At 37.0% G+C, this 12,659-nt stretch overlaps 1 protein-coding gene across 5 annotated transcripts in view; it reads left to right on the forward strand.

Moving 5' to 3' along the window:
• SLC12A6 (solute carrier family 12 member 6) overlaps window positions 1-12,659 on the forward strand; it is an 88,377-nt gene that overhangs the window by 58,303 nt on the left and 17,415 nt on the right. For all 5 annotated transcript variants that reach the window (XR_006602891.1, XM_004751016.3, XM_004751017.3 and 2 more), the window contains 10 exons: window positions 710-804; window positions 2,348-2,479; window positions 3,709-3,855; window positions 5,810-5,864; window positions 7,065-7,195; window positions 8,063-8,304; window positions 10,309-10,523; window positions 11,492-11,650; window positions 11,827-11,925; window positions 12,176-12,233. Coding sequence is in view for 4 of the 5 variants with exons in the window: in XM_004751016.3 (XP_004751073.1) it covers window positions 710-804; window positions 2,348-2,479; window positions 3,709-3,855; window positions 5,810-5,864; window positions 7,065-7,195; window positions 8,063-8,304; window positions 10,309-10,523; window positions 11,492-11,650; window positions 11,827-11,925; window positions 12,176-12,233 (1,333 nt within the window). In the remaining variant the exon portion in view is untranslated. The remainder of the gene's footprint in view (window positions 1-709; window positions 805-2,347; window positions 2,480-3,708; window positions 3,856-5,809; window positions 5,865-7,064; window positions 7,196-8,062; window positions 8,305-10,308; window positions 10,524-11,491; window positions 11,651-11,826; window positions 11,926-12,175; window positions 12,234-12,659) is intronic.

The raw sequence follows: 12,659 nt of genomic DNA on the forward strand, positions 1-12,659 counted from the left end.
CCCCCACCCAGAGATTTTATTTATTTATTTATTTATTTGACAGAGAGACAGACAGGAAACCAAGCAGGGGGAGCGGGAGAGGGAGAAGCAGGCTTCCTGCTGAGCAGGGAGCCTGATGTGGGGCTGATCCCAGGAATCTGAAGGCAGATGCTTAACAACTGAGCCACCCAGGCGCCCTGGGGCACCTCTTTTAACATAAAACAACAACCAAAAAAGTGTGCCAAGAGTTTGTACAAAAACAATGCTTGGTTATGTGACCTAATGTCTTTTTTTTTTAACCTAATGTCAGCTTATAAAACGCTGGACAGCCCGGGAGGTAGAGGGGCTTTTCTATCATTATCAATAGCAGCAGTGTATAAAGTGTATAGTAATACACTGAGTAAGAACTCAAGAAGCAACTTTTTAAAAAAATTTATTCTAGATTTGAGTGGCTTTGGGAGTAGGGCCCTATATAGACTAGAATCCTGAAAGAATAGTGTTTCCAGAGGTCTTCATGCTGTTAAGCCTTCCTATTGTTTGCCTCTTAGAGATTTAATTTTGCTCCTGTTTTAGAGGGGGCCTCATTCTCTAAGCCTGGCTAATTGAGTTCTCCCTAAAATTTGAACATGAAAATGGATTCTTTCATTACAGAGGCAATATGATGTTATTTGGTGCTGATACTTCTTTAATACCAATGCAAAACTAACTTAATTTCTTTTTTTTTTTCCAGATGATGGCCATAAGAAAGCTCGAAATGCTTATCTCAATAATTCCAACTATGAAGAAGGAGATGAATATTTTGATAAAAATTTGGCCCTCTTTGAGGTAATATTTGAGAGAAAACTACGGCAGAAATTTCAGGAACAGAGATTTCAAGATAACGGTTTTCTGTCCCATTTAGTTTTAAAACAATACTTTTAAGAACTAATTGTTAAAATATAATACTTACTATAACTTGTCATTATAGTTGACTTACTCTGTATAATCTAATTATCACTAACTAATAAGTAACCATTAAATCAGATTTCTGTGAGTTGAGGTAGGATTTTGACATCACAGGCATATGGAGAACCTTGTGTCTAATTCAGCTAGGATTTAAATACTTGCATTGGAATTATTTATGAAGTATAAAGTAGAGTGTTTTTCAACTCTGTGTTTGGGAAGCCCATCATTTACCTTAGAACTACTGATCAAAAATCAATGTAGGAAATAGGTTGCTCGATTAAGAGGGCCTATATGTCTTCCTTAAGACCATAGGGACTCTGATGGGCTCTGCATTTGGGTTGTTGAGAGGAGCCTGCTTTAGTCTAGCACTGCCTTTGTGTCTAGCTTTGGACAATGATAGGACTTCCAGTTCTCTTGGGGTACCTGTTTTTTAAATGATATCCTCTTTCAGCTTTGTTCAAGAAAAGATCTGAGGTGACCATTTAGTTCAGGCACAAAAATTTTTTATTGAGCGGTCTGTGCTTGGTGCAATAATTAATAGTCATAAATGTTATTAGAATGTTAGTAGCCAAGGGGTGCCAGGGTGGCTCAGTTGGTTAAGCATCCCAACTCTTGCCCTCAGCTCAGGTCTTGATCTCAGGGTCATGATTTCAAGCCCCACATTGGACTCCAAGCTGGGTGTCGAGCCTACTTAAAAAAAAAATGTTAATAGCCTAAAGAAAGGGGCACTGTAGTTAAAAGTAGTATCATCAATGTTTTTTTCAAGGTTACAGCTATCTGTAGGGGCCAATGTGATTTTGTTTTTACTGTAAAGTTAAGTCATTAGAAAGAGTGATAAAGCTTTTCACTTAAGAATTTTGTAAAGATTTGGAGTCCCGCATCAGGCTCTCTGCTCAGCAGGGAGCCTGCTTTCTCCTGTCTCTCTCTCTCTCTCTCTCTCTCTGCCTACTTCTGATCTCTCTCTGTCAAATAAATAAATAAAATCTTAAAAAAAAAAAAAAAGAAGAATTTTGTAAAGATTTGTATAGTCCTGGGGCGCCTGGGTGGCTCGGTTGGTTAAAGCCTCTGCCTTCGGCTCAGGTCATGATCTCAGAGTCCTGGGATCGAGCCCTGCATCGGGCTCTCTGCTTGGCAAGGAGCCTGCTTCCTCCTCTCTCTCTGCCTGCCTCTCTGCCTACTTGTGATCTCTGTCTGTCAAATAAATAAATAAAATCTTAAAAAAAAAAAAAAAAGGATTTGTGTAGTCCTGATTAAGTGATATTTTAATGTGGGAGGAGAATAAAGCCTTATTTATAAATTTTCTTAAAATATTTACCTGTGAAATATTTTCTCATTTAATTTGCAACTTTTTGGTAGAAGTCCACTTTGATGCTTATTTCCAGTGTTCTTTATTACTCATTTCTTCCATGTTCTGGCTTTATAGGAAGAAATGGATACCAGACCAAAGGTATCTTCTCTTCTCAACCGTATGGCCAATTATACTAATCTGACACAAGGAGCAAAGGAACATGAAGAGGCAGAGAACATCACTGAAGGGAAAAAGAAGCCCACCAAGGTGAGACCTACAAAAACAAGGATAAATAAAAAGAGTCCACATACAAGAAAGGAAGAAATATCCAGGTCATCACTCCATGCTCAAAAACTATTGAATACTTGATACATGACAGGCACTGTTCTGAGCAGTGGGGTGGTCATAGAGAAGCGGATCATATAATGTCTTATTCTCATGCAATCTAAATTCTAGTACAAGGAGATAGTTATCAAACTTTGTATTATGTGTTGACGATGGTCTGAAAAAAATAAAGGCAAGGACAGATGGTAGCTACACTTGTGATGAGCAAAGCATAACATATGCAAAGACTTGTCAAATCACTTTGTAGTACACCTGGAACTAATGTAACATCTTGTGTTAACTTGAGGAATTAACTGATTTTTTTTTTAAAGGCAAGGTAAAGATACTGAAACTGGCCAGCAAAGAGAGCCAGGGCAGAAGTTGTTACTGTTGTAGAGAGGTTGGCCAGGGAAAGCCCTTTCTGACAGGGTGATGTTTGTGCAGAGGCCTAATAATGTGAGGCAGTGAGCCCCCTGGGTTTTTCAATAATAAATAATAATAATAATAATAATAATAAATAATTATTTTTAATAATAATAATAAGTTTCAGGATTTCTCAAAAGGAAAATATGGAACAATATTACAAGTTAGCTTTCTGGTTGTTCAGGGATAAAATGACTCTCAGATCTTCATTTTACCAACTGCATTTACCAGCTACCATGAAGGACTTTTGCCAAAATCTGAAAGAAGTCCATCAAATCATTATTCAATTTTTAAATGGAAAAGGAAAGCTAGAGGCACCTGGCTGACTCAGTCAGTGGAGTATGCAACTCTTGATCTTAGTGTTGTGAGTTTGAGCCCCACGTTGGCTGTAGAGATTACTTAAAAATAAAATCTTTTTTAAAAAAAAGGAAAGAGAAACCAATAGTTTCAAAGAACAGAACATTTTAAATTTGGAGGGGTACACTTAAAAGTTTGTGGTCAAATGCCCATGTAAAAGCATATAGGGACCTGTGTAAAGTAAAAATGTATAGCTCTAGGAATATTAAAAAGTTGGTGATCATTTGTAAGATGAAGATTTTATATGTGCCTCTTTTAAGATATTGATTATACTAATTATCTCTTTTGTAAGTAATATAGTAGGGAATAAGTTTGTATATACAAACAAGAGGATAAAGCATCTTTTCTAGATGACTATATAATTTTTCTTTTGTCAACATCTTTCTTTTCAGACCCCTCAAATGGGTACTTTCATGGGTGTCTACCTCCCGTGCCTACAAAATATTTTTGGAGTGATCTTGTTTCTACGCCTTACATGGGTCGTGGGCACAGCTGGAGTTCTTCAGGCCTTTGCAATTGTCCTTATCTGCTGCTGCTGTGTAAGTCCCCAGTTGGCTCTTAGTGATCACCTGGATCCTAGAGATCACACTTAGAGTGATCTTGCAGGAGCTCAAGATTATATGCACTTGACCTCTTTGAGAATAACACAAAGACTAGTAGGGAAAGACTCATGATCTCAACAGGAGAGATTATTTTGATATTAAAGTCTGAAGGATTTTCATTTATTTAGTGTCTACTCTTTGCTGCTTGTATGCATAGTATGATGTACTAGAAATTACAAAGGAAGACTTGTAGAGGAGGTAGAAGATAATAGTCCTTGATTCAAAGAATTCAGAATACAAACCATTTGCGTTTGATAGCACCAAAGTTAGAAAATGATGTACTACTCCAGTATAGTATTAAGGAACAACACTGATTGTTGTTTGAGGTAAGGAGTATTTCTTTTGTTTGAAGTCTCATCTGTTGCCCCTTCCTCAGAAATTCAGATGTGGTTTCCAGGTCTTCTTGCCCACTGTACTGAGAACATTCTGATCTTGAATTTAAACTCCTCTTATCCACATATCCCAGCCACATCTATCCATTTTATAAGTTGGTTATTATTAAAAAATTATTTTTATTCAACTGTTGGCCTCTTTAATTACCATCATTATTATATCCTCATGCATTATGCTCAGCTGGGTGCTATATAAAGCGGGATGAGAAGATATAGTTTGTATCATTAATAACTCAAAATTAATAGTACCATCTTTTTTTTTTTTTGTACTCTTTCTTAGTCTTAAAACTTCAGGGCCATGTTTGGCTCCTTGATTACCTCTCACATCTATTCAGCTACCTAGGTCAATCAAGTCTCCCTCTGGAATCTCTTATATACAACTCTTCCTTTATATTCCTGTTACTAGCACTAAAGTCCTTAATTTTCACTGAACTATAATAGCCTAGTAACAAGTCACTATGCCTTCATCTGCTTCCTATCTGCAGTCCATTTTATACTCTGTTCCTACCAGGTAATGTTATCAAAATACAGTTTTTATTAGTTCAGAAGTCTTCAGTGGCTCCCCTCTTTACTAAATATTGTTCTTGTAATTATAGCTAGTCCTTAGTTTCTGATCTGTTTTCCAAGTTAACTAGGAAACCAGGGTGAGATCAGTGGCTCCTGTTCGCACCTAACCTATTGCTTACGATACAGAAGCATTTTAGGAAAATATTCAAGATAATAGTAATGTGACAAGGGCAATGAATTGAATCACATCATCTCATTTCCATACTATTAGGAATAACAGCCAACTCCCTTCATAAAGGTAAGAGTTAATTTTTCAAAAAGTGCTCTGAGGCCCACAGGCAGGAAAATAGTAGAGGAATACAGTAACAATCTTCTTTCGCCCTAGGACCCAGCAATCACACTGCTGGGTATTTACCCTAAAGATACAAATGTAGTGATCCAAAGGGGTATGTGCATCCAAGGTGTATAGCAGCAATGTTCACAATAGCCTAACTATGGAAAGAGCCCAAGTGTCCATTGACAGATTAATGGATAAAGAAGATGTGGTATATATATATACAATGGAATATCATGCAGCCATCAAAAAACCCAAAATCTTGACATTTGCCATGACGTGGATGGAATTAGAGGGTATTATGCTAAGCGAAATAAATAAATCAGAGAAAGACAAGTATTATACATCTCACTGATACTAGAAATTTAAGAAACAAGATAGTGGACCATAGGGGAAGGGAAGGAAAAATGAAACAAGACGAAACCAGAGAGGGACTCCTTAAACCATAAGAGACTCTTAATCTCAGGAAACAAATTGAGGGTTGTTGGAGGGTAGGGGGTAAGAGGGATGGTGTGACTAGGCCATGGACATTGGGGAGAGTATGTGCTATGGTGAACACTGAATTGTGTAAGACTGATGAATCACAGACCTGTACCCCTGAAACAAATAATACATTACGTGTTAATTTTTTAAAAATCTCCTTTCACTTCCTTTACAGACAATGTTGACTGCTATCTCCATGAGTGCCATTGCCACTAATGGAGTGGTGCCAGGTCAGTAGGCTAAGATTGGATTTCAGGGATTGTCAATGACTGTATGTTTATGCTATAAAAACTGTATGTTTATGCTATAAAGTCAGGGGTGCAAACTTCCGAGGACTAGAATACTATTTAGTCTCTTGGTCATAGACATTCACACTTTGACTTCAGAATACATTCTTTAAAAATCTTTTATGTTGTAAAGGGGAATATAAAATGGTGCAGCCACTTCGGGAAAGAGCATGGAGGTTCCTCAAAAAATTAAAGATAGAAATCCATACAGTCCAGTAATTTCACTGCTGGGTATTTATCTGAAGAAAAAAAAATAGTAATTCAAAAAGATAGATGCACCCCTCTTGTTTTTGTTGCGTTATTTATAATAACCTAGATATGGAAGCAACCTAAGTGCCCATCAGTAGATGAAGATGTGGAGACAGTCTCCCTCTCTCTCTCTCACCAGAATATTATTCAAACATAAAAAAGAACAAAATCTTGCCCAACACAGGTGGACCTTATTTCACTTTATGCAAGTGAAATAAGACGGAGAAAGACAAATACCATATGATTTTACTTATATGTGTAATCCAAAAAAATAAATGAACGAAAGCCAGACTCATGAATAACAAACTGGTGGTTGTCAAAGAGGAGGGGAATGGAAGAACGGGCAAAATATGTGAGAGGAAATAAGAGGTACAAACTTCCAGTCATAAAATAAGTCACAGGGATGAAAAGGATAGCATGGGGAATACATTCAGTCGTAATAACATTGTGTGGTGTGCGTAACGTACAGAATCATCAGATCACTGTGTTGTACACTTGAAACTAATAGACCATTTATGTCAACTATACTTGAATGAAAAGAAAAAGGAAAAATCTCTGTTCTAAGCTAGAGTCCTTAATTCGTGTAGCCTTCCTAGCTTTTCTTAGTTAGATTATATTTTATTGGGCTGTCTCCTGACTGTTGTAAATAATCTCTGATGCTTACCTAAGCAATACTGACAAATGGTGCTACTTCATGTGGAGCATTAGATGTGCAGCATATTTTACCATAAAGGTTTTATTTTTAACTTCCCATTAGCAAATCTGCTTTTTATTACAGAGTTTTAAAAAAAAAAAACCAACTTGAAACACTTATCCTTCCTATTTAGGACCTGTTTGCATTCTTCCTACTGATATACTTTCTTTATCCTGCTTACATTCTGTTTTGTCTTTTAGCTGGGGGCTCATACTTTATGATTTCCCGGGCACTGGGCCCAGAGTTTGGTGGGGCTGTTGGCCTCTGCTTTTATCTTGGTACCACATTTGCAGCTGCCATGTATATCCTTGGTGCCATTGAAATTTTTCTGGTGAGTAATGACTTAATTGTGGTCTGCAGTATAGAAAAGATAGAGATTTGGATTTATTTTGTTGTTTGGTAGCAAAACATCTGAGAGATCCACTTACAGAATCAATCAAGTGATTGACTGTTGACCTGTTACTGACTTCCTCTTGTGAACATAAGTCAGAAAGGTTGAGAGTATCCTTTGCCTGCCTACTGCTTCCCTTCCTCCCATTAACCAACACCCTGCCATTTCATCCATCAAGTTAAAGTCATGAGGCAAGATTTGCACTAATAGGGAAAAAGTAAAAGTTTTCATCTTTTTTAATATCTTCATCCCTATTAAATAAAATGTTTTTCATTTCTTTATTCACTGGAATTCTTTTTTTACTATTTAAAATAATCATAGGTAAGTAGGAATAGTGAGGTAGGACTCAAGATAATCATAATTATTTTATATAACCCTTTGAATAGATTACTAGAGCTTTTTTTGCTGTTTCCATTTGGAAATGTAGGTGTTCAGAATAGCATGTAGACTTAAAAAAAAAAGATAAATGAGGGACACCTGGGTGGCTCAGTGGGTTAAGTCTCTGCCTTTGGCTCAAGTCATGGTCCCAGGTTCCTGGGATTGAGCCCCAAATCGGGCTCTCTGCTCAGTGGGGAGCCTGCTTCTCCCTCTCTCTCTGCCTACTTGTGATCTCTTGTCTGTCAAATAAATAAATAAAATCTTTAAAAAAGAAAAAGATAAATGATACCCAGTTTCCGTAGGAATTAGGTTAAGTCTCCAGTCATTTTCTGTCTTAGCTTTGCTTTCCTGTGTGAAAACAAAACTACAACAGCCCTTTTACTTGATGACTTTGAAATGACCTCATTTTCTACTTCTTTTGCTTAACAGGTATACATTGTTCCCCGAGCGGCCATCTTTCGTAGTGATGATGCACTCAAGGAATCAGCAGCCATGCTCAATAACATGCGTGTCTATGGCACAGCCTTCTTGGTCCTCATGGTGTTGGTGGTGTTCATTGGTGTACGCTATGTGAACAAATTTGCCTCACTTTTCCTGGCCTGTGTCATTGTGTCCATCTTGGCCATCTATGCTGGAGCTATCAAGTCTTCTTTTGCCCCTCCACACTTCCCGTACGTGTCTGTCTCTCTGGCCAGCCATTGTTTACTGGGTAGTCATTGACAATATTTAGTGATGGGATCACTTCAAGTACAATTTCAGTCTCCTGGAGATTTTGCTCTTGGGTGAGCTCAGTTAGTGTCTAGGCAGGAAGCCTCCCAGCAAACTTCTCATGTTGATCCTCTTCCTGATGTCCTAAGCATAGAACTGGCAACTCTGAAAATCATTTGGGTATAGATATGATATAGATACTAGGTTTTTCTCAAAACCTCCTTATAATGATTGTGTATATTTGGACAACTATACACGAAGAGCTTTATGATAGTATAGTTATTACCAGCAAGCTTTGTAAAGTATTTAAATGTTGGACTGCTGTTATCAATATCAAAACAATCAAAGAAACCTAAACTCCTACCTTAATATTTGCAGTGAATTAAACTTTTTAGCCTGCTGTGAATACCATAGCAGACTTTCTAGTCATAAAATAAAGAGAAATAAATGTCACATTGTTTGCATATGTATCCCTATATAAAGATTATATGATACGATATACATAGTGCATAAGTAGTGCAGGTACATTAAAGTGTATTTTTTGAAGTATTGTAATGGATTTGTACAGCTAGGTAACTCTCCAGTCACCTCTTCTCTATTTGACTAGTGGCATAGAGATTGGTTAGCGCTGAATTGTGCTTGTAATCTTGTTACAGAGATTGTCTTTGAAAAGTCATCTGGATTATCTAGGTATCGGACTCCTTGCTCCTGTGTTGATTTAACCTGATTACAGAAAAATAGGGGGTTTTTTTGAGATGAAAAACATCTTTAGAGATTAAATGATTTGCCCCAAAGTTAATTCATGGCAGAGAAAGAACATGAACCCTTTGATTTACTAACTCCTGGTCCAGTATTTCTTCTACTGTACTAAATGATGTCAGTGATAGATTCCATCTTCAATTTTTAGTCTGCTCATGTAGGGACTGCAAATTAGCTAGAAGTTTTGAAAGCTATATTCTAGATATCTTAACTTGAGAAATTCCATTTGCCTCAAGTTCTCCTTTGATGCTTCTCCTTTTTGGTGGGAAAAATGTCATGATGGGTATTTTCTTTAACATATTGACCAGAAGAAGACCAAATTCTATAGAGGAATGCATGAAACAAGCCTGGGAAATGTTGAGTTGTTGAAGCTGAGTAATGAGTATATGGTTCATTATGTATGTATGCTATCATTTTTGCAGATTTAAAAAGTCGCTTTGTTCCTCTTGAGAGTTACTCTAACTGTGGGAGTAGTATTCTTTTGTTCATATTTATAGCCCTGGGTAAAAGGAAAAAATAAAATCAGCAGTTATTATTTGTAATGTCCTTAAATACCCTCACTCCCACTGGGTCTAGGCTTATGTTCAAAAATAGTTTTCTCTTAGGCCATAGTGGGATGTGTTTTTATTCCAGCCAAGCTGTCTTTCTTGTAACAGTAGCCAGAAGGTTTGACCTTTAGTGTAACATTTTCAAATGGGTCGTTATGAACATAGGCTTTTCTAGGCCAAAAAAAAAAAAAAAAATGAAGGGAGGGGTTTTTTTAAATTTGTTTTTCTTTCTTTTTTTTTTTTAGTACAAAAGGACTCTGGGATTCTTTTAGACCTGACAATTGGTTAATAACCTAGAAAATTTGGAAGATGAGTGAGCATAGTGTCTTCAGACAGTTCTTCTGTTTGAACTCTTATCACTACTGGTACCGGTATGACTCAGGCAGACTGTTTAATTGCCCTAAACTTCAGTTTCTCCATCCACAACATAGAAATACTAATGCATATTTTGTGAGATGGCTGTCAGGATTAAATTGCAAAAAGTGTAAATGAATCTTCATCTACAAAGCAAGTCAATAAATATTAGGTCCTTTCACATCCTCTTAGAGATGAGGGTTTTTTTTTTTTTTCATTACCTATTTCTAACCTACCTTCTTTTGTTTTATTTTATTTTATTTTTTTTACCCTTACTTCCTCTTTCTCTGTGTTTGTTTTCACTAGGGTCTGTATGCTGGGTAACCGCACCCTTTCATCAAGACACATTGATATTTGCTCTAAGACCAAGGAAATTAACAACATGACAGTACCGTCAAAGTTATGGGGCTTCTTCTGTAACTCAAGTCAGTTTTTCAATGCCACCTGTGACGAATACTTTATTCACAATAATGTCACTTCAATCCAGGGCATTCCTGGATTGGCTAGTGGTGTCATTACAGGTAAGTCAGGAGGTTTTGAACAAGTTTTTAATTTGCTCAGGAAAGTAGGCTTTTCCATCATAGACTCTTCTCTTGTCCATGTCTCACTGCCACACCATCGCTTCCCTCCTCAAGCTCAGCACATCACTCTTAATTCAACATCTTTCTGCTTTTCTTTTAGTGAACTTACCCTTTTTCAGACTCCCTTGTGGCGCTTTCTGCTAAAATATCCCTCTTGTGGGGGAACCTGGGTGGCTCAGTTGGTTGAGCATTGGCCTTCAGTTCAGCTCATGATCCCAGGGTCCTGGGATCGAGTCCCTTGTTGGGTACCCTGCTCAGCAGGGAGTCTGCTTCTCCTCCTTCTGCTGCTCTCTCTGCTTGTTCTTTCTCTCTCTCAAACAAATAAATAAAATATTTTTAAAAAATAAAATAAAATTTCCCTCCTTTTGAGAACAGAGCTAAGCAAGTTCTGTTACTGTAAAATGGCCAGTGTTCTTCCCACAGTGACAACCAGATGGAGCTTTCAGTGTCACCGCAGCCACATGTGCTGTTTTCCTCACTCAACCCAATTTCTGAAACTCTTGCCTTAAGTTACTTTTGTCTTAAATGTTTGGTCCACAAATATCTTTGCATGTAAGCAACTTTACACTAAGGTGTTAAAAATAGCATTGAATACTAATTAAAAAAAAATAAGCTGCTGAGCATTCATCTTTAGTCCACTTAACTTCTACTAATTTGCATTTGTGTATTTAATTGCATTTGTATGTAACAAAGCACTTTGTCAAATTACATTTGAATCAGATGAGAAAGAACAGTAGGTTTTTATTTATATGTTCTTTATTATATGATATATATGTGCTCGTGTAGAAGCAAACATACCTTTAAAAACTATGTACATGAGGATTTAGAATATTGTTTAGGTAGAAAATTACCTAATTATCTTCTTTCCATATTTCTGTTGCTTATATACATTTTTCTTACCACTGCAGAGAATCTTTGGAGTAATTACCTACCGAAGGGAGAGATCATTGAAAAGCCCTCAGCCAAATCTTCTGATGTCTTAGGCATTTTAAACCATGAATATGTCCTTGTTGACATCACCACATCTTTTACTCTTCTGGTGGGGATCTTCTTTCCCTCTGTCACAGGTAAGCAGAAGAGCTGTTTTCTATTTTAGAAGTTAGGAGACCCAGGGAGTGATTTTTCTCAGGAGACAGAATTATATTCTCCAGCTTCTTATTTGCTTCCAGGCTTTGGTATCAGCATGAATATCAAAGTGTCCAGGAACTAAGAAGTTAACTTGTTCTTTTTTCCTCCTCTAAAGGTATCATGGCTGGATCAAACAGATCTGGAGATCTGAAGGATGCTCAAAAGTCTATCCCCATTGGCACTATCCTCGCCATCCTGACCACCTCCTTTGTCTGTATCCTTTTCATGGATCTAGGCTGAGTTTTAGTCATAGGCACATCTGTGGAATGAGGCTGATCAATACTTTCATCTTACCAGCTCGCTTCTCACTGGATAATCTACCCACCTCAGCTCTAAAATTCAAGGAAGAATTGACAACATTAGTGAATTTAGTACCTCATTTTACTGATAGAAGAAATATCCTGAGTGTTTACTTTTTATCTCAGAGCGTTGGAGGTCACCTTCCTTGACTCTCAGTATGGTAGATTTAAGCAATGTTGTCCTTTTTGGTGCCTGTATTGAAGGTGTTGTTCTTAGAGACAAGTAAGTAGTTGATCTCTTTGTAACATTTATGTGTCTGTCTTCCATTTTATCTGATCATTCCACTTTGCCCCATGACAATCATAAACTTGGAACCCAGCCTGAGGTATAGATCATGACTAACAATTAGGAAATATATGTATGTAGTTCCCATAATGTTAGTAAATAATAAGTACCAGCTATATTGTTATAAATATATGAGATGCAATGAATATAGCATTTCAATAAAGTAGTGAATTTGTCTGCATCACAAGGGCTTCCCTGCACATGAAGAGCTGTTGGAAAACTGAAACCAAAAGTGAAGGAGAGCAAGTTAAAACAAAACAAAAACTTCTAAGTGTCTCTAGCATCTCCTCTATGAGACATATAAGTATGTATCTGTTTAGCATTCTAAATACAGTCTTGAAAATTTCTTCATTTCATTCATGA

Source organism: Mustela putorius, unplaced genomic scaffold (genome assembly GCF_011764305.1).
Source record: "Mustela putorius furo isolate JIRA1106 unplaced genomic scaffold, ASM1176430v1.1 tig00003898_pilon_pilon_pilon, whole genome shotgun sequence".
Lineage (NCBI taxonomy): Eukaryota > Metazoa > Chordata > Mammalia > Carnivora > Mustelidae > Mustela > Mustela putorius.